Source organism: Argopecten irradians, chromosome 12, assembly GCF_041381155.1.
Source record: "Argopecten irradians isolate NY chromosome 12, Ai_NY, whole genome shotgun sequence".
NCBI classification, from domain to species: Eukaryota; Metazoa; Mollusca; class Bivalvia; order Pectinida; family Pectinidae; genus Argopecten; species Argopecten irradians.
The window spans coordinates 5018764-5045514 of record NC_091145.1 but is presented as its reverse complement, the minus strand read 5'-3'; the positions used below and the strand labels follow the sequence as shown (position 1 = coordinate 5045514).

The window sequence follows — 26751 nt, the reverse complement described above, 5'->3', positions numbered from 1 at the left end:
ATACATCTTTTCAACTGTAAAAATGTTTGATAAAGAAACAATATATTGGAGACTGGAGAAAAAAATAATTACATAAACGTCACGTTTTAGGAGAAAAATATCATGACATGAAGGTCTTGTTTTGATCTGTTTTGTCTGGTATGTTTTAGCCTTGAATGAGAGGAAAGCTGAGGTTAGGATTCAGTTCCGCGACATTCCCGGCGACATCTTCCAACCCGGGGATGTAAAGAGAAATGAACTTGTGATTCGAGTACAGCCAAATGAGGCTGTGTACCTAAAAATGATGACCAAATCACCAGGAATGAGCTTTAAGAGTGAAGAAACAGAACTTGACCTGTCATACAATCATCGCTATCAGGTAAGGTTCAGGTTCATTTGTGTTGATCTTCATATATAACTTTGATGGCTGTCACGACTCTATAGGTCTGAGGTTTTAATTAGGATGTCAAAATTAATTTTTCTCCACCTGTTGATTAACTATATACCAGCTTTCTTTTGCGGCTACTAATTTTCATGGTTTTAATTTTGATAAAGGTTCGAGGATTAATTTTTGAGGACTGAAAATTTATCAGAATTTCCATTCAATACATATATATTTGGTAATTATCTATTCATGGTGATAAAATTTTGGGAATTCACTTGGCTCGGGAAATTTATGTAAGTAAACTGTTCAAGAAAAAAACTTCATTTACACTTATTTGATACCGTAATAATACATTGGAACCTCCCGAAACCGAACCTTCTCAAAACCGATCACCTCTAGAAACCGAACATGGATGTCATGTACGGAATGAATTCCTCTTTATTAATAGTATATAAAACTTCCCAAAACCGATCCCACCCAATTCCGAATACCGGACAGATTTTGAGATCGGAATAGTCAAATGTAACTAAAATACACTTCTGAAAACCGGCCTTACCTGAGCGACACCGATAGATTGCATTGAGGTCTGATCAACCCGACCGTGAAATACACACGTACCTGTACCATAGTTGTCGCATGCCATGTCCTGGGGCATGTATACAGATGTGAAGGCTATAGGTACACGGTAATTATACCCGAGATAGTGGTGAAATTATTTAATCATGTCTATTGTTTAGATATTTAACAAAAGTCTACCACGTGCACGCGGTTTGTTTACTGTATGAAAACAAGCAGAGCTAGTAATAAAGAGATAGTTTCGTATTCAAATCACACGGGTTTTTTTTATTTACATATGTCGTAAATTATCTGTATGAAGAAGCCGAAGCCATGTAATTGTTTTTAGAAAATGACTATGTCATATAATGACCGGCATCGACTGATCATCGTGTAATTAGACCATTTAATTTGATTCTTGACGTAACCGGAAGCGATCGGCCGTATGTAGGTTAGTGCAGACGAGAACATCCACAAGAACATTCACGCAACTAACTAACTAAACTACGTTTATAAAACGGTAACAAAATCAAGATTGTTGTAATCCATTCCTTTTAAACGTATGATTCTCTCTTTTGTGATAACATTCACATTAACAATCAATATCGGTCGGTTTTTAACGAACACTAGGCATACATGCGGTACACTAGTGTAAAAAACGACTTCCGATCGATTAAATCCGGATCGTAATGATCGGTATTCGGTTCACTTCTCCAAACCGAACCCTCTCTAAACCGGCCGAAATTATGTGCACCGACCATGATCGGTTTCGGGAGGTTCCACTGTATCATTATATTCCTTGTCTAAAAATAGTTAACTGATACTAAATAATAATTTATTTTTCCAGAATTTGAAGTTACCGGATGCTTATGAGCGCCTTATACTGGACGTGTTCTGCGGCTCACAGATTCATTTTGTCAGGTCCGATGAACTTTACCAAGCGTGGAGGATATTTACGCCACTGCTTCACAAGATAGAGAAAGAAAAACCAAAACCAATCGAATACATATACGGCAGGTAAGTTTGTGTGGTGTGTGATACTACTTCACCTTAACCCAAATTTCTTCAATGTCCTTTTCATTTGGAAATTCCACAATTAGAAAAAAAAAACTCTTTAGAAAGCAATTTCAGAATTAGTAATGAAAATATTTTTGTTATTTTTGCTAGATGGCAGCGATGGGGGCCATCTTGTATTTTGGATCAATCCAAAAAATAACAACACTTGGTTGGGACCACATCTGTATCATTTCAGACTATATAAGTTTTAACTTAATTGCACTGGCAGATGAAGCTTTAAAAACAAAAAACAAAACAAAAAGATTGATTCCCATCAAAATTTTAATTTAAGAAGGAATTTCTTTCTGTTGTGGGATATTGATGAGATTTAGGTTTGGTAGTTTTGAATATTGTACTAGTTCAATCTCTGTCAAAATTCTTCCAACTTTTTTCTTCTCATGTAGACCTTGGTCTGTGAAGTTTTTATTTGATCTATTTGATATTTTTGATCTAATTTTTTTCTGACAAATACCTTTTTTCTGAAATTTTCTATTCATTATTTGAATTAAACTCTGGGTTTATCATTAATTCTTTAACAGTGTGATCGTTACTATAATTATATATATATAAATTGATATCGATTGTTATTTGTATTTTTGAATTGACGGATAACATGACTGATTATCATACCACTTTTTGGCTTGAAATTAATCCGTTGCAATTTTGCACTTAACAGTAACCAATTAATTGCAAAAATCTTTCAATTAGTTAACCATTCAGATTTGGCTTGTTTGAATAATAGTTATTAATAATTTTAATAGAATATCACCTTTTCTTATTTATTTGTGAACACAAATTTCTATGCTTTTTCACTTTTCACAAATTAATATAATTTCTAACTGGTCCGTCAAGTAAAAAATTATTAAGTACAATAAATTTATTTCAGTTAATAAGGAATGGCTTTTATAGTTAAGAAATGAGACAATATGAATTCTTATACAATAGAAATGAAACTTTACTTCCATCGAACAGCAATCAATGTATTTTATCAACTAAAAAGGCTGAATGCTATGAAAGTGGATGAAATACCTGTTCAATAATTAAACAATTCAGAAATTTAAAGACTTAATGAAAACACATTGGCTGATTATTATCTTCTAGAAAGGAAATAGGCATTACAAAGCAAACCAGTGTCAGAAACAGAACAGGGATTATTTAGGTCAACTTTCAAACTGTTCATGATGCGATTTCAGTGCCGTGCATTGATCAGTCTAACTAGTTACAGATATAGGTCAGGGAAGTAATATCAAAAGTATATCTATATATTTGTAGGATACGAATTACTTAAAGTAGTCAATATAGAGCAAAGAAGTAATTCTAACAGTGTGGACAAAAGATTGTCGAATTTTCGAGGCGATCTGCCCCTTTGTCAAGACACAAGAAGAACAAATAAAACTGCATATTACGGATGGTCACGAACGTTCACAAAAACATAAACAATGAACACATATAGAACATACAGATAAACTATAGGGACAATGGCGTAACGTTGTGTCTGAATGATCTCTTCGGTCAGTTGCTATAATTAGTTGCAATCGCCAAAGGCTTATTTAGTTTATCAATTGAAAGACATAAATAGATTGATATATTTATATGAAGATATAATTGAAAGCTTATTAAACAAAAGTATAGAATATCAGTTAGAATACTGGTAGCCTTATTACGCTGCTTAAGTAGGCTGGTGATGTGTAACATGTAGGTGATTGTACGCTGTGGTTCCCTGGCTTGACTTCTTATTCAGTACAGGTGTACTCATCCTCACCAGCTTCAGCGTACATGTATCTGAAGATGATGTTCGTATCTTGTAAGGGCACGGTTACACTGACCTCATGTAATTTGGGAAACAACTGTTTATGTTTCTTCTAAAAAATCTAAAACTTTTGCACAATAAACTATTTAAGTCATGCTTGTTGGCCCTGATTCTAGTGTATGAAGTATCTCGATGTGGGAGTAAATGAGATTAGTACAGGAAATACTTGTATGGTCAAGTTGATGACTCCATACCTTTTTACATCAGAATTAAGGGAACCAAACCCTGACTGTCTTGGTGAAAGTGTGTTACCACTGGACCAACAGCAGTGTGTTGGGGGTCGGGATGTCTATCACTACAGAAGCTAATGACCCTTGGGGGTGATGGTTTGGGCCTCCATATCTGTTCACTTCAGAATAGGGATTCAAACCCCGACCGTCTTGGTGAAGATGTGTTACCGCTGGACCACCGACAGTGTGTTGGGGGTCAGGATATCTATCACTACAGAAGCTGATAACCCTTGGGGTTAGGGGTGGGGGCTCCATACCTTTTCACTTCAGAATAGGGAATCAAAACCTGATCATCTTGAAACTCTTCAGTGATGACTATCATTATGCTACTACCATGTCACAAACAATAATCTACAGGAATGATACTAGAAAGTGGAGATGGGAGGGTTTACATAGAAAACTTCACTGGAGATGGATATCAGAAGTATAGAGGTGTACCTGACCCCACACTGTACCAAGAGCTATTTGTGATTTGTGCACTTTTGCAGTGCACTGGGAAACCCACGCGTGATTGGCTGTGGGTGACCAACAATCAGATTTTCCCGATACAAATCAATAGCGTGGCTGTCTGAAAGCGCAAGCCTTAAGATTAGCGAACTAAAGCTTGTGGGTGCGAGGGCATTACCAGTAACGGGACTGTTAGTAAAAAAGCCACCAGATGGCAGCATAGTTTAAGCACCGTAAAAGCAACGAAAGATATAAGGAGTGTATATCCTCCTTGAAAGATATTGACCCAAATTTAAAGAAACTAAGTAAAACGTGAAATTTCATATTTCTTTTACTTTGGTGTTTATATTGACATAATGAATAAAAGTATTTTGACTTAATTATAAAATGGCATTTTTATTTCGAGAAATCATAGGCATTTCGCGTGTCATCTTTAAATGTAAAGGAGGTAAAAACACGACCTTCTCAAACAACATATAAGTCTATTCTACCAGTAAGCTGAAAATATCTCAGTAGACTGGTTCCTTCTGAGGTTGATATATATTCCTAGGCCACACAGAGAAGAAGAACAGCAAGAATGATCTTTTTCCTATCAAAAATATGATGAAGTCAGGGCTCGATTCTCAGGCTGTTTTTCTTGCTTTTTGCAAGTGAATAGCAAGTGAATAGCAAGTGAAAAAATATGCACTTGCTTATTTTAGCAAGTAGATTTTATTGTGGACAACTGTAAAAATGACATACCTAATGATTGTGAAAAATTGTTTTAATGGAAAATATAGGGATACAGTTCTTACTATCAATGATGTTGGTATATCTATACTGAAATACATCGTGCACTATCATGCAAAAATAAATGATTTTATATGTAACAAAACTGCAATTTGGATGCAGTTATTTAATTATAAGTAAAAAGATTTTTTATCAAGTACAAAGTTATTAGGACACTTGCTGTTTTTAGCAAGTGATAAAAAATGTAAAATTCAAGCCCTGGAAGTTAAAGTATTTTGTCATTTGTCGTCGTCAAAAAGAGCACAAATTTACTGTTTTCTGTCATCTTGTCAAACAGATGTTGAGGTCAATGTATCCTTTACAATATCAATACTCTGAAAATTACTGCTTCCTTTTGGTCGTGTCAGAAATGTGTGGACATAACTTGTGTCGTGTTTGATCACGTCTCAGTTCCCGATGTCCACTTGAGATTTACATTTCTGGCCTACACACTTAGGTACACACCGCATTGTATATCATATATAATCTGTGGATACATATTTACAAACTTTATTGTGGTTCTTAATGGAAGTTAATGGACATCTTCCGTTGATGAGCTTTCAACATACATGTGATGTTATTATGTACACACCTTGTTGTATTATATACATGTGTGTAATCGCTGCATACTATTTACAACAATAAATACAAATAATTTTATTTATTTTAGCTCGTAATAGATGGGCATCATCCGTTGATGAGCTTTCAACATACATGTGATAAAATTATGTATGTGCCATGTTGTATATCATATATAATGCATGTATACATATTTACTAATTTTATTGTTCGTAATAGAATTGAATAGGCATCTTCCGTTTGAGCTTTCAACTTCAACAAAAGTGTGATATGTACACTGTAGTAATTAAGTTAAATGACTAATTTTAAAACTGTACTTTTTATGATAAATATCAGCAAAAACTTCACAGTGTAAATCAATACATTTTAGTGGTGATCTTATTTTATAACTTTTCTTACTCTCATTCCACTAAAACATTATCACTCTTGTCAGTCTGTATTTGAATACTGCATTAAGGACAGTATTGCTTCTGTCACCAACAAACCTATAATTGCATCATTTTAAAGATGTTCCACCGCCAACAGAGCATAAATGTTATTAATTATTTAAACAATAATTGGTGTTCAATCGTGTATATGTATGTCTAATTAACACAGAAAATAATTTAAAAAAAAAAATTATTTTCCCTTTGGTGCATGTGCAATAAGGAATTCATTCCATATAGGATATAGTGCTATGGAATTTTTTCGGGATGCAATTAATTATTTTTCATATTTTTAACTTGAAGTAAAATTAGAAGCTCAAATTTTTCAGTGGTGGTAATGGTGTAAAGTAAGTAATTTTTGTAACTGAAGAAAAATACTAAATCATCTGCTCCTGTTTTTGATATTGAAAAAGACCATTTGTCGGTGTTGGAACATCTTTTAAGATACATAGTTTACTGTAATTTCTATTTAAAAACCCTTTACAAAACAGCACCTTCCATGTGGAAGTATTGAAAATTCAAAGAGACCAGAAAACATTTTATGTTGCAATGACTTCATTTCATTATTTTAGATGCCTATTTAACAAGCAATTACATTTGTTTAGACAGTATCAATAAGAATATATACCGTATTTGACCTAATATGCACCAAGGGCACTTAAAACATAAAAAAAAAAAAAAAAAAAGTGAGTGCTTCATAGAACCTTATTTGGACTAGTCTTTCAAAAAATATTGCATCTTGTAAGCCATAAAGCAATATGCAAAATGAATCGAATAAAGAAACCCTAAGGTTTTTATATTTAAGTCTGTATCTAATTTGAGGTCAATGAAATTAAGGCTTCTAAAAAGGGGATGGAGCACTTATTGGGTCAAATATGGTAGATCCTATTTGTTCACAATACAACTTTTTTCTTTATTGAAAAACATTTTTCATTGGAAACTATTTTTTCTCCTGTTAATTGGTCCCTTACAAACTGGGTTTTAAGTCACTATTTTGGAATAATGAATATCTGGTATCTGGTTACAGTGCTACTTACTTTAAACAAAAATTTCTATGGGAAGATGTGTGGTTTTTTTCTTATAATTGTTCCCTTTGAAACCCAAGTTTATGGATGCTCGAATCACTAATTACATGATATGGAGTAGAGTTTTAGTTTGTTAGATAAACATGTCACGTTTACAGCATCTTTTAGGACCTGATTAACGACGACATGTTTAAGCCTTGCATGCTGTTAACGAACGACGTACACGTCCTACGGAGTGGCACACGTTCAATGTGGACGGACTAATTGACATGTCTGTGGACACATGACGGGTGATTAGTTAATTGTCTGTGGTGACAGGCTGTGGGCGATAATAACCGAACTCTTTAGTTCAAGCTTCCCACAGACACTGATGAAGAAGCAATCAATTTCCGATGCCTCGTTCTTCAGGTTGCTGGTAAACAGATCTAATCCTGTTATCTGATGGCTCCCCAGTATAAGGGACACATCTCCTAGCCAAGCATTGACTGCAGATTACCTTTTAACACTTGCAATGAAATATCAGGGTTTATTGGCTGCCATGCTAATGTTAGGTAGGGTAGTTCAGTGCTTATTTTCATGAAGTCTTAGCGGTATCTTCAGCTATTCTTGTCAATTGAAAATGATATTTTCAGTGTTTATCTTCATCCAGTGTTTTTAATTATGTCTTTAGCTAGATATTGTCATTTAAGAAAGTAATCTTAATTGGCAAGATATTGTCATTTTAGAAAGTCATCTTAATTGGCAAGCATTTCTTAGAATTCATATGAAAGAAAGAAGGAACAAAAAGAGTTAAGATCAATCTTACTTTGAAGCAATGAAGATTGGAAATTGGTAGGTTCTTGACATATTACCACAAGCCCTCCACCTCTGGGTCGCGAGTTCAAATCCCATATGGGGCAGTTGCCAGGTACTGACCGCTGGTCGGTGGTTTTTCTCCGGGTACTCCGGCCTTCCTCCACCAACAAATCTGGCACATCCTTAAATGACCCTGGCTGTTAATAGGAAGTTAAACTAATAAAACAGGTTCTTGGATGTCTGAGATTCCTTGTCGATGCTAAGATAACTATCGCTAGAGTTATGCAGTAAGCTTATTAACCACCTCCTTTACATACAGTTTTTGTTGATCGTATTCTTTTGTGAGCCAACATATTGTACATGTTGTGATGTATTTTATGAACTCTGTATATGCTGTGAGGAAAATTGTTACATTTCATCTATGAACCTAACATTAAACTACCGGTACATATTGTTCATTGAAAAAAATTGTTTGCAAACTTTTGTGAGAATCTGCTACGCGGATTCTCACAGTTTGCAAACAATTCACAGTTTGCAAACAATTGTTTTTTTTCATACCCCGATAAAATTAAAAAATTGTGACATCAATGCTTAATGAGAAAAACTTGCCTTGGCAACCATCAAAGTGTTTACTATGATCTAGTTTAATATCTTGTTTAATTACTAACTTCATAAGCATTTAGGTCTTTTAAGCTCTTGTACATGAATCACAAAAATGTTTTAATTGTTATAATGAACTACAAAGTTTTGCTGGGATATTGGGATCATAAGATATATTGTAAATAAGTGATCGTTATCTTCTGTTTTATAGCAGTAATATGTCATTGTGAAAATCTCTCTGTTATAAGCTGGGTTCACTTCATACTCCCATTGAATGTTTACCTGTTTGTTCTCACACCATTCGGCTCTATTTGTGTAAAATTTTATTTGTATTCTCATATTAACTCATTTCCACAAATGTAAAAATTTCTTATATATATTCTTATGTAATTCCAATTTACTATTGTATATCTATATAATCACACATAACCCTATTTACTCAAAGTGTGGAAGATGGAGAAGGGAATATTTGTGAATTGTAAACGCCCATAAATGCTTGCTTGTATGTACATTTAAATTACTAAGCTGTGTTACCATACACTCGCCAGTACATATATACCTATACATGGAATGCTTGTATGTATGTATGTAATTACTAACCTAATTACTAACCTGCATGCATGGAACCAGGTGGTTGTTCCTATTAACATTTGATATAATGTTCATTCTCATACTTTGCCAAACAGCGCGGATCATAAATAAAGCTTGCGTGTCATGGATGTGGTCCATATATTCTGACTTTGCATATTACTGAGTTATCTGCCACAAATGGTGCATATTACTGAGTTATCTGCCCTTGAGGATGCATGTTACTGAGTTATCTACCCTTGAGGATGCATGTTACTGAGTTATCTGTCCTTGGGAGTGCATATTACTGAGTTATCTGCCCAAAATGGTGCATATTACTGAGTTATCTGCCCTTGAGGATGCATGTTACTGAGTTATCTGTCCTTGGGAGTGCATATTACTGAGTTATCTGCCCAAAATTGTGCATATTACTGAGTTATCTACCCTTGAGGATGCATGTTACTGAGTTATCTGTCCTTGAGAGAGTATATTACTGAGTTATGTGCCCTTGAGGGTGCATATTACTGAGTTATCTACCCTTGAGGGTGCATGTTACTGAGTTATCTGCCCTTGAGAATGTATATTACTGAGTTATCTGCCCTTTAGGGTGCATGCTATTGAGTTATCTGCCCTTGAGAGAGTATATCATCTACTCTTGGTGATAGACTGTTACGTCATTACTTTGTACACAAATGTTATGTCATTTTCATTATTGTAAATACTCTATAAAGATATATTTTCATCCTGCTAACTTTATTATTAGCTTCATTATTACATCTGCTAGAAAACTTTTGAATAAACATTATTTGACATCATCTAGATTTGTATGGCAGCTCAGTACATGCATGCTTCTGTTGTTTCTTTGTCTGTCTTTTCCTCGGTTCTCCGTACTAACAGTGTTACCAATGACCTTGACCTCTCGACCTTTAGTCACTGTGTAACATAACCTTGTGGTGTGATGTGTGATTTTCCGTGTGTTTTCAGTCGAGGTCCGAGCGAGACTGATGATTTCATGAAGAAATTCAACTTCAAGTACACCGGGACCTACCAATGGAAAAAAGATAAAGCGGCACTTTGAGTCGGAGCCTGTTTGAATGTGGCCCTCTATCTGTGCTGTTGAGACTTGTGCCGTCTGCTGCTACTAACACAAAGGCTAGAATGTAGTGCTAAAAACTCTTATATGTTGAAAATCAAACATGACTCTATGCAAAGGACTTATAAAACTGAATTTTACATTTGACATTGATTATTAGTGATGTTGGCAATTATTGTTCAGAGGGAGATTTCCATAATTTACTGGGTTTTTTCTCCTCAAATTAGTTGTACTATCAGTATATTTATTGTGGGAATAAAGCCCTGATTTTCTCCAATTTATACAACTTGATGTAGATTTATATAGAATCTGTCATCCCCTTGAATGGAAATTTCAATTCATGGAGAAAAATTCTTAACTTTAAAGCTTATTTACCAGAGATGTGTGTCGTTGTGACATTCACTTTGCCTCTGAATTGCGACGGCCTAGTGACCAATTTTCGACTATAATGTAGTTTCCCCACCCTGACTTTTCATAACCCGTCTTACATGGGGGGGGGGGGGGGGGCAATCAGTCGGGCTGCAGATGTTTAGATCTCCCTGTCTTATTAGGGTGTTCACTTTTGTATTTATGTCATATTGACATTACCTTAGCAAAAGCCAAGGGTAATACATTGATCTCTTATGCTCAACAAAAGTGTGAATATCTCTGTCCAGATTTGGCATAATTAATTAACTCATGGATCCTAATTTCATCTAAGTAGCTTAATTAAACAGTCAAGAAATTTGTTTTTCTTTATCATGTCTCTGATTTTATAGAATGTCACGCTTCACTTGAGTTCTCTACTGAACTACGCTTCCCATTTCTTAAACTGAAATTTTCCATATTTGAAATCATATTGCTTCATGTTGGAGAATTAAGCAAACTTTCCAAAATTGTTGGAAACTGTTCTTGACACAAAGAAAAGAACAAAGTCCTATGGGTGTTTCTGTTTTTCATACTAACAGCTACTATGAATACTAACATCTTTAGATGATAGATACATGTGAATATACAAGTGTAATTATGTTTTGTTTGAATGTATGTCATGCATGCTTGCATTTGAGTATGCATGATTGATAACATGATTTTTTCCTTGTCGAAACAGGATTTTGTATCTTGCATCACTTTACTGCTCCCTTGTATGAAATCCATTGCAAGCATTAAATTTTCACATTTAATTTTTTTTAATTGATTGCTAATTGTTGCTTTTTTATTGTCGTTATGCATTTTTTCATTTATTCGTCAAAGATTGACAACAGGGTAAAATTTACGTCATATATATGTCTTAGACCAGTTTGCTATAAAGACAATTTATTCTTTGTCTTTTCGGTGTTCTTTATAGACAAATTTGACTGTAAATGACAACTGCATAATTAATAATTTGTCATTCAAAGAGGCATAAAAATACATGTTATTTTCATGTGCATTTAAACCTCATGAAATTCATGTTAAAATTTTGTTTTTGTTGTAAAAAATTCTGTTAGCTATTTGTTAAACATTGAAGAGTTTAATTTTGTTTTGAAAAAGTATTTTCATATTGTTTCTACACATAAGAGCTGTTGTCAAATTTAATAGTTTAAACTACTGAAATCAATTTTTGTGAGTACAGTATGTCAAACATTTTGATTTCTCTCATTACATATAATCAAAATAATATGTTTAAGTTATTTTTTCTGAAGTCTTAATTCAATTTTATATACCAAGGGTAATGTCTGTCTGGGACCAATTGAAAGATTAACGTAATGTACTGTTTTGTATATATTGGAAGCTTTGAACTTCTGAAAATAAATAAAAGTTGGAAATGGTATATGATAGGTAACTGGAAGTAGATTAGTTCCCATTTAACTTAAAATGATAAGCTTATGGTTGAGTTGATGAATTTATTTCTGTGATTCGCATGTTTCATACAAATAAGTGAAATTCTGTATGCACTGTATTCGCCGTAATAAGAAGCGCCCCACCCCTTTTCTGGAGAAGCATTGGAAGTTGTATTTATAAACGCCCCCATCCCATAGATTTAACAATGTTTACTATAACAGATTAATGTACGGTGAGTACAGAAAAATTGGCTGACTTTTTTCGTCTACAATTTACATTTTGGTTCATTAAAAAGCACCCTCTTTGTTACAATACGAGAAATTCGAAACTCACATCGACGTGAGTGAAGTACAATTTACTGTTGATTAGTCTCACCATCCGGTGATTATGAGGTCATCATTTGACGCAAGTTTCATGGCATCATAATTACTGGATGGTCGGACTAATCGACGATAAATTGAACTTTACCAATGTCGTTTTTGGATCTCAAAACCCCCATATTTTTTATGTGCGCTTATTGTGGCGAATACTGTAGATACTATTGATTTGGGAGTGTCCCACAGAATATGCCAATAAATCTTCCTGCTTGTACTATCATGTCCTGTTAACAAAAAGATCTCATAATGCCAAAATTATATTTCTACAAATATTTCATGCTAATTGTGATATTTATAATGTAACTATTTTCCAAAAATCAACATTCTGATATGTGTTAACTGTAGATTAAAGAACTCCCAAGTAAAAAAGGTTACCTACCTCATGAAAATGGCAATCGGAGCTCCAACCTCAGATGTTACTGCTGTACATTGCTATTTTACATCCGAAGAGTTCCGATTGTGAAAAGGTTACATAAACTAGATTATCTCCCCTTTATTTGGTAACTGGATTAAAAAATTGATGTTACTCTCTGTTGATATTAAACAAAATTCAATAGTAGATTATCAATATGATTCTCATCTTTCCTTAGATAGAAATCTCAGTTAAAATTATCTCCCCTTGTTTGGATCTAAATTATCTGATTATCTCCCCTTCTTGAAAACTTTGTTGAAATACAAAATCATATATTCTTGCTATAAACTTGAGCATCTGTGTATAATAGAAGCCAGAATTAATGTTGTAGAGCCAAATATTGATCATGTTAGTAATTTTGATACAATGGATGTGTCTATAAAGATGTCTGTCTTCAGACACTATAACTATATCTTATGATATCAGTAAAAATGTCAGTATATCACCGTGTAGAGGATGAGTTTCTAAATTTTCCGTCATAATTTCCTGATTAGGGGCGCTTCAGCCCCAGTAATAAGATCGTGCAATGTTATATAACTGAACAATCTAATGCTGTTATGTTGTTTTGTTTTAAGACTTGCCTGTTTGTAATTATTGACTGTTCCAGGTTCATGGAGTAGTAAATATCATCATCATTAGTGCCCATCTATTATCCAATATATCTAAGTGCTTACCTAGACCTTCGATACATTGGGCTTAATACTTCAAAGTGCTATATATATTGTAGAGATTCACTATAATGTTTCTATATACTGGATTGTCCGTGTCATCATTCTCTCTTTAGTCCTACTTTTAATATCAAAATTCCCTGTAGTGCTTTTTTAGTGTCTCTACATAATGCTAAAACATTTATTTAAAATTAACAAATTTTAAATTGTTTTCAATCAAAAATACAACTTTCCTTTGAATGATACCGTCTGTTTATTAAAGGAGCTAAAACAAGACCATCTCTCTTTAGTCCTACTTTTAATATCAAAATTCCCTGTAGTGTTTTTTTAGTGTCTCTACATAATGCTAAAACATTTATTTAAAATTAACAAATTTTAAATTGTTTTCAATCAAAAATACAACTTTCCTTTGAATGATACCGTCTGTTTATTAAAGGAGCTAAAACAAGACCAAACAAAATCAAACAAAGATTCGAGGACCAATTATTTTTAGAAATATATTTTTCGGCCCAGTCATGACAGTGACTTAACTATTTTACTCATGTGTGCCATAACTAAAAATATCACAAATTAACAACTGTATATATACGTATGTGTGTTGTTCATAGCACAGGGACCTGGCACACTTTTTTTTAACCAACAGTATACATATATATTATACTATGATATTTATATATGTTTACTGTTGGTTAAAATATTTCGAGCCAGGTCCCTGTGATTCCTAGTGTTATCTATGTTAATCAAGAATTTATTTCTAGACTATATTTTCCATTATACATCTGTTAAAGAATAAAGCATAAATGTCCAGGTATCTTTTTCTCTGTTGTCATTCTTTTGAGTTTTTGACATTCTTCATTTTTGCTGCATATGTATACAAAGCAGTAAGGAATATAATGACCAAGTGCTCGAGGTGAAATTCCACAACAAGTTCAGACTGTTTGCCACCTTTGAGCCATCAACTTTGAGACCACAATTGGTATAGCGTATAACCGGTTATTTTCAAGAATCAAAATTTTCACAATTTGGACCTAAAAATAGAACATTGAATTTTAGTGAGTGAAAATTTTGCAATTTGGCTGCGAAATCACAAAAATTCATTCCAAAGAATATAACCGACTACATGTTATTATAACCACATATGGATTGTAAGTTGATGGCTTTTCCTCCACAATGAAAACCCGGGACAAGATTAGCATACTGTTATATGACATATTTGTACAACTGATAGACTATTTTGGACAGTGGTTTCAGAGGCCAGCTTTGCTATTTTCAAACAGCTTGTGTTCTTGTGATGCTGAAAGACTTCCATCCACTTCTTAAACCTGATATGCTCTTAAATGACCATATACCAAAACACATTCAGCAAAAATAAAGAGAGAAATGCCTATTAAAACTGAACAAATCAATTTATCCAAACCTTGTTCAGCATTTTGGGGCAGATTTGGACAGTATCAGTTCAACCATAAATCCATAAGATTATACTATTTAAGATTAAGGATTTAACAAGATTGCTACCTTTTGTATAGAGACTTTAATGAACCAAGAAGCTACATATAGATATATTATTGCTGTTGTGGTTCACATGAAATGTTTCATTTCTTCCGTTTGTTAAATTGTTTCTTAGAATGACTTATATATACGTGTCATTGATCGCCAAGATTAATTACTTTTAATTGACCCTGCTGTCAATATTACAAAACAATGAAAACAAATTAAACTATTGTCAAGGCCTATGATATTGTAAAAAAGAATATTTTACAATTGCAGAGTTATCTCCATTGTCGGTTGATACCAATTGTTACGTCATCATTTTGTGTGTAAACATTTGAAAAATATGACATAACACTCACAAAAACATGATGTAACAATCACTACCTTCCTGCAAGGGCAGATAACTCTGTAGTAAATAATTAAAGAATACAACAGAAGGTAAAAGTTGCATCAAACGTCCCATATTATTACCTACAGAGTAAGAAAGGGTACTATTCAGCTATTTTAGAATGTTAATTATGTCCATATAATACTCAAGATCAGGAAGTGAAAGTGCTGATGGATGCTTATAAAACAATCATAAATTGAAAATTGATAAATTTTTCAAAGTACTGTTTACTGTTTTAATCTTTTCAAATTTTTATGAATACACCTTGTACCCAAAAAATATGATGATTTCCATATGGAATCTAAAAATACATACTTATAATTTTTTTCCTTCACCATTTTATGTTTCAGTCGAGGACCAAAAGAAAGTGACGAGTTATGTGCCAAATACAATTTTGTATACAGTGGAACATACAAGTGGGTCAAACCGGAGCAGAGCAAAATCTGAGTGGAGAAGAAACGAAGGGCAGAGCAAGGAAAGGACAAATAAGAATGATGTGTTAAAATTCTTATGTTTATATATCAAGGTTAATAAGTTATTGGGAACTTTTACATCAGTTATGTTTATATTTTAAAGCGATCAAATTAATGTTATTTAAGCATCATTTTGATGTTGTTTTAAAATTGTTTTAACATTGTTGTAATGTTATTTTAACCTCATTTTAATAGTTGTTTTAACATCATATTTATGCTGTTTCAACATTGTTTCAATGTTGTTTTAACATCGTTTCAATGTTATTTTAACATTATTTTAACGACATTTTAATAGTTGTTTTAACATCATTTAAAGATTGTCTGTGATTCATGTTTTGAATTTTTTATACCAGTGAGAACCTATCGCAATCATTTTGAACAAATAATGAACTAACACAGCGTTGATTTTTGTTGTAACAGAAAAATAAGATCTGTGAGTGTTCCTGTTAAGATGTTATCATAAAAGATAGTAGATTATTTCATTTGATCTAATTTTAAATGTTATTGAATATGGATGTAAGCTGGACAGTCTAAGGGAGATAACTCTCTGGTGAGACACCTAAGTCACATTTGTTGATTCGATTATTATCATTTTCTAATTCATGTTGTTAAATGTCAGGTTTTAAGTATTTTTTAATGTTTTATTAAATATTTCAAATTTTCTTTGTATTTACTTTTACTATTTAACTGTCAAAAATACTCTTTATAATTTTCTGTTTTTTACTAAAAATTGACATTTGTGCTATCATCAAAAATTGAGTTATTTAATTGAGTGGGCAAGGTGAATATGGTTCATTGATTCCAAATAATATGCAATGATTAATGGGTAAATTTTGATACTCTTGTCAATTTTGTATTCGTAGGATATTTTATTAGATGTTTCATTTTCTTCAACATATTTCTTCCATGTTTTATTTCGTGAAATTCGTAATCCAAACAAATTCACAAAATTTTCACCAAAAAATGTTGGTTTTCAGTATCTAAGGTGAAGGTCATTGTATTATTCAGCTTGACAATGAAGGGCATGATCATCAAACTCGAAGCCAGACTTCTAGATCTCTTAAGATTTACTTAGTCCTGAAAGAGAAGCGTCCTCATAGTCAGTCCTCATCGTTTATCAGATTGAAAGTATAAAGTAATTAGCAGAAACCTAGTCATTGTCTTCATCAAATATTTTTTCCTATTTTATACATTTTTTACGAATCATCGGTACATGTATATGGATGCAATGTGTTTTATGTTAATAATTGGGGTCATTTTGTAGTAGCTGTTAGCTACCTCATTGAACAGATTTTTCCTTAACACAGCTAGGTAAGAAGAAGAAAAAGTACGAATGATATGATATACCACTTTAGCAACGCACAATGTTAACTCTGTAATATGACAGAATTGTTGTAGATAGTTCAATATTCATCTTCATAAGAGGAAAGATTAAATTTGATGCATTGAAAGATGGTTTATGTGGAAAATCTATCTAAAATCATATGCAAGATGAAGTTACTTCCCTTGTTTCACTTTGTCAGCTGTAAGGGAAGTAACTCTGATAGATCAGAAGAGTGAGTGTGACCACACGTGGATTTTTTTTTTTTTTTTTTTGTCTAATGCATAAGTTTATAGAGCAAAGTTTTCTTTTTGTTATATTCTAAATAGTCCACTGTATGCATTAATCAATGCTTTATTTCATGTTTGAACAATCAATGATCTACACTACTGGCTGTCAAGTAGGGATTTATCTTGCTGGACAAGAAACCTGTGGACACCAGAACAAATCTCTCAGTTGTAATGTTCTGTGGGAGAGAGTATGAAGTGTATTGATTGTATGGATAATGTGTCATTTACATATATCTTCATAATACTGATAAAGGATTTACATCATAGAAACACAGTATATCATATATAAATTCTGTAGTCAAATTATCAGTACAAACTGCAGATTATCTCCCCTTAATTTTAGATGATTTAACTGATTGATTATCTCCCCTTAATTTGAAATCTATCATCAAGACCAAAGATGTTTAATTCATTTATAATGTTCCTTTAATATTCAAGTGATCGATTTTTGTAATGTATCCTGGTGTTCTTTTTAAATTTATTTTTATTGGAAAAAAATTGAATATTGTGTTAAAAATGTAAATAGATTTCAGTGACAATTCTCCACATAAGTTCCTTTTTGCAAACATAATATAATCCACTGTGCTTTCATTTACAAACAGGTGGACAAACTGTAAATGGTTTATCAAAAAAGAAGAGAGAGAAATATTTAATATTCTTATTGTAATAGGTTTCCATATTGCTCAAATGCCTTATTTTGTGCACAGGCTTTTGACTTTTTCATACATACTTTTTATGAAATTGGGTAATGTTATATGATATGTAATAGTTGGTAGTTTATAGACCTTGAACCAGTATTACACATATACTGGAAGGTGTCTATATAACTATAGAATCAAAAGCCTGTGTTTGGTGTAAAGACTGGTTGCTTGTTCCTCTTTTTAATATACATTGTAGATTATTATATTAGTGATATTTAATGATTATTTTCTGTAAAAGTGCTAGATTGAGAGAAAGATATACAATTTGAAAAGTGCTAGATTAATATTTACTTTATGGTTTGAAATATGAATTAATGTTATTTAAATGTTTATAGATACTAGAAGTTGGAGGAAGTGCTTTATAAAAACAGTTAAACATTGAATTTCCTCTTTGTAATTATCATTAGGTTTGTTATAGTTGATACATTGGGTTTTTAGAATCAATATCAATATATATATACAGATATTATTGTTATACTTACTGTTTTAATCAATTTGGTGGGTTTTTTTGCATACTAAAAGGTTACATGTAAGTAACACTAGTGTCGCTGGGGCAACTGCTGCAAATGACTCAAGTGCAGATGGTACACCCCTTCTTTGGAATTTTTGTTATACTTTTAATATTTTCTCGAAGTATGATAAAGCCAAAAAAATATGTCTGTTTAGGGTTACCCGACCGACCCTAATTTTTTACCCCCTACCCTTATTTTTTCCACTTTTCTACGAAAAAAAAAATCAAAAGTCAGGATTTCGATCTCAGAATCTGGTTCCGGCCATTGCTTTTGAGTGAAAGACACTAAAAAAAAATACATTCCGACCTACCGACCCTATTTTTTTTTTCCAATGTAACCCTAAGCAGACAAAAAAAAAAAATCCACCTAATGAAGTTGTTCTGTACTGATGGGTTGATTAAATAAATGTTTTAGCATTATACATTCTGATTTACCAGAGTTATGTCCCTTTGCTTCACTCTGTCTCAATGGTAAAAACCAAGGGAAGTAACTTTTGTAGATCAGAGTGAACATCATAGTGTCAAACTTTTAATGGTTCAAGTAATCAATATCTAAAGGTAGTTTTATCACTGTGAAACATTTCCTACATTATAGACTTTATCAGTTTTCTATCGGATATCTGTATACAAATGTATTGACATTGTTATATTAGTGCTAATTTTTGTATAACATTGACAACATACTGAATTGTTGTCTAATAATAAATTTATACAAACTATATTTTCTGTGACTCTTTGTTTTATTTCATTTGGAAAAAAAGAACTGTTGTTCAAAAGGTGATTAGGCTAATAACAGTTTAACAACAATTTTCAATTCAAGAAAAAATAATTTCAGGTAATACAAATTTTACAAAATTTTATGATATTCATAGAAATCTCTTTCTTTACATACTTTCTAATTTTAGTGAATATATGATCACAAATTTTGCAGCAAATGAGAAATCAAAATTTCACTAACCATGTGATTAATTAAGCTAATCATCCTTTGAACAACCAGGCCCTGGCTGTATTGTCCTCCTTAGACCAGCTGTACCATGCCCATACCGAAAAAAAGTACAAAAAAAGTAGGAAAAAAAAGCACAAAAAAAACACAAAAAAAGTATACTTTTAGTGACTCAATTTGGAACCGTAGGTACAACCCGGTTCCAAATTGAGTCAAAAAAAGTACTAAAAAAGTACAAATAAAGTAGAAAAAAAGTAGGAAAAAAATACAAAAGTAGGAAAAAAGTACAGTCAACCAACCATGTGTACTTTTTTCGTACTTTTTTTGTGCTTTTTCGGGTAGACATCTAGAGTACTAAAAAAGTACAAAAAAAGTACAGAAAAAGTACGAATAAAGTACACAGGCATGTTGTAAACTAAAATCTACTTTTATTGTGCTTTTTTTGTACTTTTTTTCAGCTTTTTCGGGTAGACATCTACAGCACTAAAAAGTACAGAAAAAGTACAAAAAAAGTACACATGCATGTTGTATACTAAAATCTACTTAATTGTGCCTTTTTTGTACTTTTTTTGTGCTTTTTCACGTAGACATCTAGAGTACTAAAAAAGTACTAAAAAAGTACGAAAAAAGTACACAGGCATGTTGTAAACTAAAATCTACTTTTATTGTGCTTTTTTTGTACTTTTTTTGTGCTTTTTCACGTAGACATCTAGAGTACTAAAAAAGTACTAAAAAAGTACAGAAAAAGTACGAAAAAAGTACACAGGCATGTTGTAAACTAAAATCTACTTTTATTGTGCTTTTTTTGTACTTTTTTTCAGCTTTTTCGGGTAGACATCTACAGCACTAAAAAGTACAGAAAAAGTACAGAAAAAGTACAAAAAAAGTACACAGGCATGTTGTATACTAAAATCTACTTTTATTGTGCTTTTTTTGTACTTTTTTCAGCTTTTTCGGGTAGACATCTACAGCACTAAAAAGTACAGAAAAAGTACTAAAAAAGTACACATGCTTGTTATAAACTAAAAGCTGTATATTTTTGTGCTTTTTTTGTACTTTTTTAAGTAGATTAAAAAGTACAAAAAAAGTACAGAAAAAGTATCATTTTAGCACAAAAAAAGTATAAATTTAGTACAAAAAAGTACAGAAAAAGTACAATTTTAGTAAAGAAAAAGTATCATTCTGGTACAAAAGAGTGCAATTTAAGAACAAAAAAAAAGTACAATGCTAGTAATAAAAACTACAATCTTAGTACAGATAAAGTATGGAAAAACCTTTATTTTGATAGAAAGATATCCCTTCAGTGCTATGAAAGTCCATTTCATGTACAAAACTAGATAAAGTCCAAAAGGCATGATCAGTGTTTGAACTTACATGTATAGGAAAACATGCGACATAAAATCCCCTAAATGCTCAATTTCAAATACATTTTTGCAATAACAGCACAGTCATTACTTAATAGTACATATATTGACAACTGATATGTGTTTTATATGAGACAAAATAACATGCTATAATTGATAAGTTTGGTCAAAATTCATGAGTCTTCAGTTTCTTAATTTGGTTCCTTTCTTCTTTGTAAAAATCAAATTTGAAATAATTAACATTTTGTGTCTTTTTATGAACAGTATCTGTCTCTTTGTCAATACCATCTACTTCACTTAAGAGTCTGAAATGATAAAAAAGAAGACATTAATACATGTAGTTTTGCATGTATGTAGAATGTCTAATGTATATCTTTTATTTATTGTTAGAAATCGGATATTCGTCACAATTTGTTTGTTTTTTTCAATTGAGGTTTCTAATTAACAATCCTGAAAAACATTTCATATTCAAAGGACTGTAAATTCAACCATTGCAACTTTAATCTTAAAATGTATATCTCAAATATGGTCAAAGAGGATGTATATGTAGCGAGGCAGTTCAGGAAAGGGATAGGTTTTTTAATTCACAATTTATTCCCAGGTTAAGGAGGTGACAGAAAGTCAAGAGTATTATGCAGCGGGATTGGAAATTGGGTCAATTTCATCGGTGACAAGGTAGCTCAGCAGAAGAGAGAGCATTCGGCTAGTGGTCCGAGGTCCTGGGTTCAAATGCCGGTCTGGTCGCTACATTTTCTCCCCTCCTGTTACAATAATTGTGAATCAAAAGAAAACATGGACCTACACAATTTGTACCTTGCAACTGCCCAACGCATGTTTTTAACTTGTAACACAGGAATATAAATAGGGGTTATAATCAATTATAAAATGGAAGGCCTAAAATATATACTGACCAAATTTAACAAAAATTCTTCATAACAAGTAGAATTTGTATCAGACTAACACATTTTTACCTGCATTGAGGTCGGCATGATGACTGCAGTTTCCATTCTTGGGACACCAATTTCATTTGTTGTATTTTCAGGCTTCAAGATCTTCATCTTCAAAAGGAATGAAAAATAACTTTAGAAAACTCTTCATTTCTTCAAGGAGAAAAAAACAACCTTATTATGACAATGACACTAGATTTAAAAAAAAAAAATGTATTTAAATCCAAGGAAAATTATAAATTTTAAAAATGCAAATTTCTAAACTTAAAATGGCATAGAATAATTTCCAGACAAAAATCGTAAATACCAGTTGATAAAACGTAACTTACTCTTTTTTGGTCATCAATCACATACATAAATTGAGAATCACACTTAATACACATTTATTTCAATGTACCTGTTAAAGTGTCTTCATAATTGGTGCACATGCAGCTCGGTAATATTCATGATCAGCCAAACCTGGAAATAAATGTATTCTGCATGATGACATATGGTTAATATTAGGATATATACTATTCAATGATTGGATATATATCACTCAGATTGCATGGAAAATTAATTCAAATGATATACAAAGATTACAAAATAAAAATTAATTTGTTATAATTATTCTTTCTCTACATTTTCCCAGCTTTAAGTATGCAGCATCAAAAATAAAGAAATAATTTTCTAATATTGAATTATTCATTAATAAAATTTACAGAATTCATTTACGTTTTTTCTTTTGGAAATTGACACAATTATATATACAGTACACAAATAACTATGGTAAATAATTAAGATAATCGGTCGTGGTATATATTCTATCTCTCAAAATTTCAAAGATTAAAATACAAACTTATTATCAGGTGTATATGTATGTAAAACCTGAATCTTTTGAAAAATTAATTAATATACGAGCCGAAATATATGAAAATAATGCAAGAAATTTATAAAATCATTTCCTAGATCCAGAAGATGAAATTAAATTTCAAATAAGTCATTATGTATATGCATTGACTGAAAAATATTCATTAAAATTAATGCATACTTAATCGTTAATTTCAAACAATTCTAATTTACGATCGGGATGGCCTCGAGCTCCAACCAATTTATAAATACCCACCCGCTTGGCCATCATAAACAGCTGGCGTGATTTACATCTTGCATATCCCATAGCTGGACAGAATGATTTTATCATACAAACATTTTCAGAGAAATTACGGTGAACTTGCATTTCCGAGTTTGCCATGTGATACCTACCAATCGGTAATTTAAACACAGCCATATACTGTAACCATTGATGTTCTGAAGAACTATTCTGCTGTCCCCGTGAAGTCTATGTTCTCCAGTGTATCAGAATATAAGCATGGTCAACATCGGTTGTAAGCCCAGCAGTCTGTGTGTGTTTGTTTACATTCAGCATTCAGATATTACGTAAACAAACATGGCTGCCGATCAGCTGTTTTAAACACACATGCCGGTGTTTCCCGCGCTGAAATAATCACGTGACTAACACATATGTGTCACGAAGGAATGTCGTGGCCACACTCTCTAAACAAAGAACTCTCCCTTCCGACAAGTTTTCTTGTTAATACTCGATATAGTAAATAGTTATCAAGTATCATGTTGTTTTAATTGGATTGTGTTCCACGTAATATAAATAATAAGATAGACAGCACATGTACGACAACTTTGTCTATTGTATCAAGAACAATTTCCGGCATGTCGTGAATAGATCGAGATTTTTAAAGATTACAGAGGACTTCGTTTGGGATCAGTCTGAGGAGGATTTTATCAGTACAATGTCAATTTATCATTGCGTAAATATATCTAAACAACATATTCTTTGTGGTGGAATATCACAGCTATCAACCGATCTCACTTCCCGAGTTTCCTCGTTTTACATACGTGTTATTTATAAGGACCTCCGTGCCATTGGTATTTTGTTGATTACAGTTTGGACCTTTTCAATCTGGCTTTCTGTGAACTGATTTGCAAGCCATATTAGTTTGAATAGCAGGGGGCTGCACCATGTGTAAATAGATTGCCAGTGCCCTTGTGGCTAAAATCATGTACACGTGTCAAAGTTCAAAGGCAAAATGTACACATGTTGGTCTATCTAGGATCGTGGCTTGATTTATGTCAGAATAGATAGTGTTAAGATTGATTTGTTTATATTAAGAGAAAAATATAAATATGTAGTATATTTCAACGTACTTGCAATGATTAAAGAATTCTTTAACAGCAGAAATATTCATGATTAAAAAATAAATAGTGAATTGATCAAAATATAATGTATTCATGCAATTAACATGCTCCACAACATGAACTAAACTGTTTAGGGCGATATTATTTATTATTTAGCTATATTGATCAAAATGAAGTCCATATTTTATCATAAAATTGATAATATAATTGATTAATTAAGTCATAAAACCAATGCACCGTATCTGCATGGTAATTTTATCCTTTTTAGTGTTTTTTTTTTTAATTCACATACATTTTTAGTTACAAAGAAAGACAGTGTGACAAAAAATAACTGTAATACGTTATTGTATTTTCACAATCCATGAGAAAAATTCTAAGTTCCAAAAAAGTACAAAAAAAGTACACTGGTATTTTCTCAATCACAGAGAAAATTCTAAGTCCAGAAAAAGTACAAAAAAAACACACTCGAAAATTTCTAAGTCCAGAAAAAGTACAAAAAAAGTACACTGGTATTTTCTCAATCACAGAGAAAATTCTAAGTCCAGAAAAAGTACAAAAAAAACACACTAGAAAATGTCAAAGTCCAGAAAAAGTACAAAAAAAACACACTCGAAAATTTCTAAGTCCAGAAAAAGTACAAAAAAAACACACTCGAAAAATTCTAAGTCCAGAAAAGTACAAAAAAAACACACTCGAAAATGTCAAAGTCCAGAAGCTGTACCATGCACACAGTTCCTTATACACTCATTTTGAATGGAATTGCATCCATCTAATTGACACACAATGAGTTAATGTATATGGGGGAATGATTTTGATATCAAGCAAAAAAACAAAAACAAAAAAAGGTAATATGGGGAATTATTTCAAAGACTTGAGCTTATATGGTGCCACAGTGGCAGAGTGTTTAAGATGATTTCCAACATATCACCACTATTACATGTGAGGCAGTAATGAGGTACTGACCTTGGGTTGGTAGTTTTTCTCTGGGTACTCTCCTCTGTCTCCTAAATTAGGCACATCCTTAAATGACCGTGGCTGTACGTCAATGTTTCCTTTAAATCATTACTAGTCATAAAATAGCTACTGTAATTTCCTGTTTATTGCCCGCAGGAAGCAAAAACAGGCATTTTCTACGAATTGGTAAACTAAATTTCAGATAACCCGCAACGGCAGATTGCCAGCGAGTCATACGTCGATGTAATCCTTGAAAGTACGGTGCATAATATTATGTAGTATGTACTAATAAAACTACATAGTATTATGTGATTCTTTATGTTATAGACTTATAGTGATTTCATTTCAAAGGAGGTGTAGGTTCTAACAAAGACCTACAAATTAGTTATCATTAGCATATTTCTTTCTTAGAAACAGGTTTTAAATATGGCTAATGTGAAAATACTTTAGCATAGTAAGAGGTTTCTTTTTCTATTTTCTGTGTCTTTGAAATAGCTCACAGGGTACAAATTTAGTTATAGTTTCCACAGACAGGCCACATCGGCAGATAGTCCGCACAAGGCATCCTGTGATGTTAAAAAATTGTATAGCCCGCTGGCAATACACACCAAATTTGGTCAGACACGTACTTGGGGGAAATGACCGTGACCACTAGGGCTGAAGGGGAAGGACACAAAAGGGGAAATAGAAGGAACTCCTAGAAACCACTGCTAAACATAAAACAGTCCATGGATTTGTACCAAATTCAATTGAACACTTCCTTAAAGGCCCACTACCTTTCCGAAACGGCTTTTAATTTTTAAAATAGAAATGTAAAACGAGATTGATAATTTTGTAGAGTCTCAAAAGTTATCAACTTACCGGTAATGCTACACCTTCTGAACAATTTAATTCAAATAAATAAAATGTTAATTTTCATAACGTGGGTCGTCTTATGTTTCCCGCCGTCGTCTTCCTAAATGCCGCGCGGTAGTTGACTATCACTGCCCCAGAAGGCAAAACAGTGAAATGAAACTCAACTATCATCATATATTACGCAGGAAAACTTGCATAAGCTTCATGCTATAACCTCATCTTAGGCCATCGATATATATTTTCTTATGTTATCTATGATTTTTAGAAACCTTTAATTTTGCTCCGGAAAGGTAGTGGGCCTTTAAAGGAAGGGGATACAATTTTGCATAAATGATGACACTGCACCCTCACCAGGTTAAGGAGGGGCACGGCCCAAATAAATAAAAGGAATTTCTATAAATTACTATTACATGTAGTTGGTTTACACCAATCCATTGCGGAATGGGATCGATTTTGGCGACTGAACTCCTAGGGCTTATTAGGAGAGGTAAGGGGTGGCAGAAGTGGAAATATTATTTTTACTGCTATCTGTTTCTCAGTGGATTTTAACACATTTTGGTTAGAAAAATCTTAGCAGTGAAGGCAAAGACATTTTGCATAAATGATATTGACTCCTTGGAAAGAGGGATGGGCCCATGAAGGAAAATCAAAATAATTTATTTGAATTAAATTACTTATCTTGAATGAAAAAAATTAAGTAAACCATCTCAATGTTTGGTCAAAAATTATTTTGCCTACATTAACCTGATGAA

General features: G+C 32.5%; 1 protein-coding gene and 1 long non-coding RNA gene across 5 annotated transcripts in view; one reads left to right on the top strand and one right to left on the bottom strand.

Moving 5' to 3' along the window:
• The window catches only part of LOC138336283 (glucose-6-phosphate 1-dehydrogenase-like), a 104620-nt gene that overhangs the window by 17427 nt on the left and 60442 nt on the right, over positions 1-26751 (top strand). Inside the window, exons 10-13 of one of the 4 annotated variants that reach the window (XR_011210406.1) lie at positions 150-358; positions 1767-1936; positions 10206-12377; positions 13422-14380. Coding sequence is in view for 2 of the 4 variants with exons in the window: in XM_069285711.1 (XP_069141812.1) it covers positions 150-358; positions 1767-1936; positions 15801-15897 (476 nt within the window). In the remaining 2 variants the exon portion in view is untranslated. Of the gene's footprint in view, positions 1-149; positions 359-1766; positions 1937-10205; positions 14381-15800; positions 19468-26751 lie in introns of those variants that run through there. The other 3 variants (XR_011210407.1, XM_069285711.1, XM_069285712.1) reach the window with 3 other exon arrangements.
• On the bottom strand, positions 20411-24738 carry LOC138336188 (uncharacterized). Its single transcript, XR_011210401.1, has 4 exons — positions 23243-24738; positions 22398-22459; positions 22025-22111; positions 20411-21358 (listed from the first exon to the last, which is right to left on the bottom strand). It is a non-coding gene; the product is annotated as an uncharacterized lncRNA (long non-coding RNA).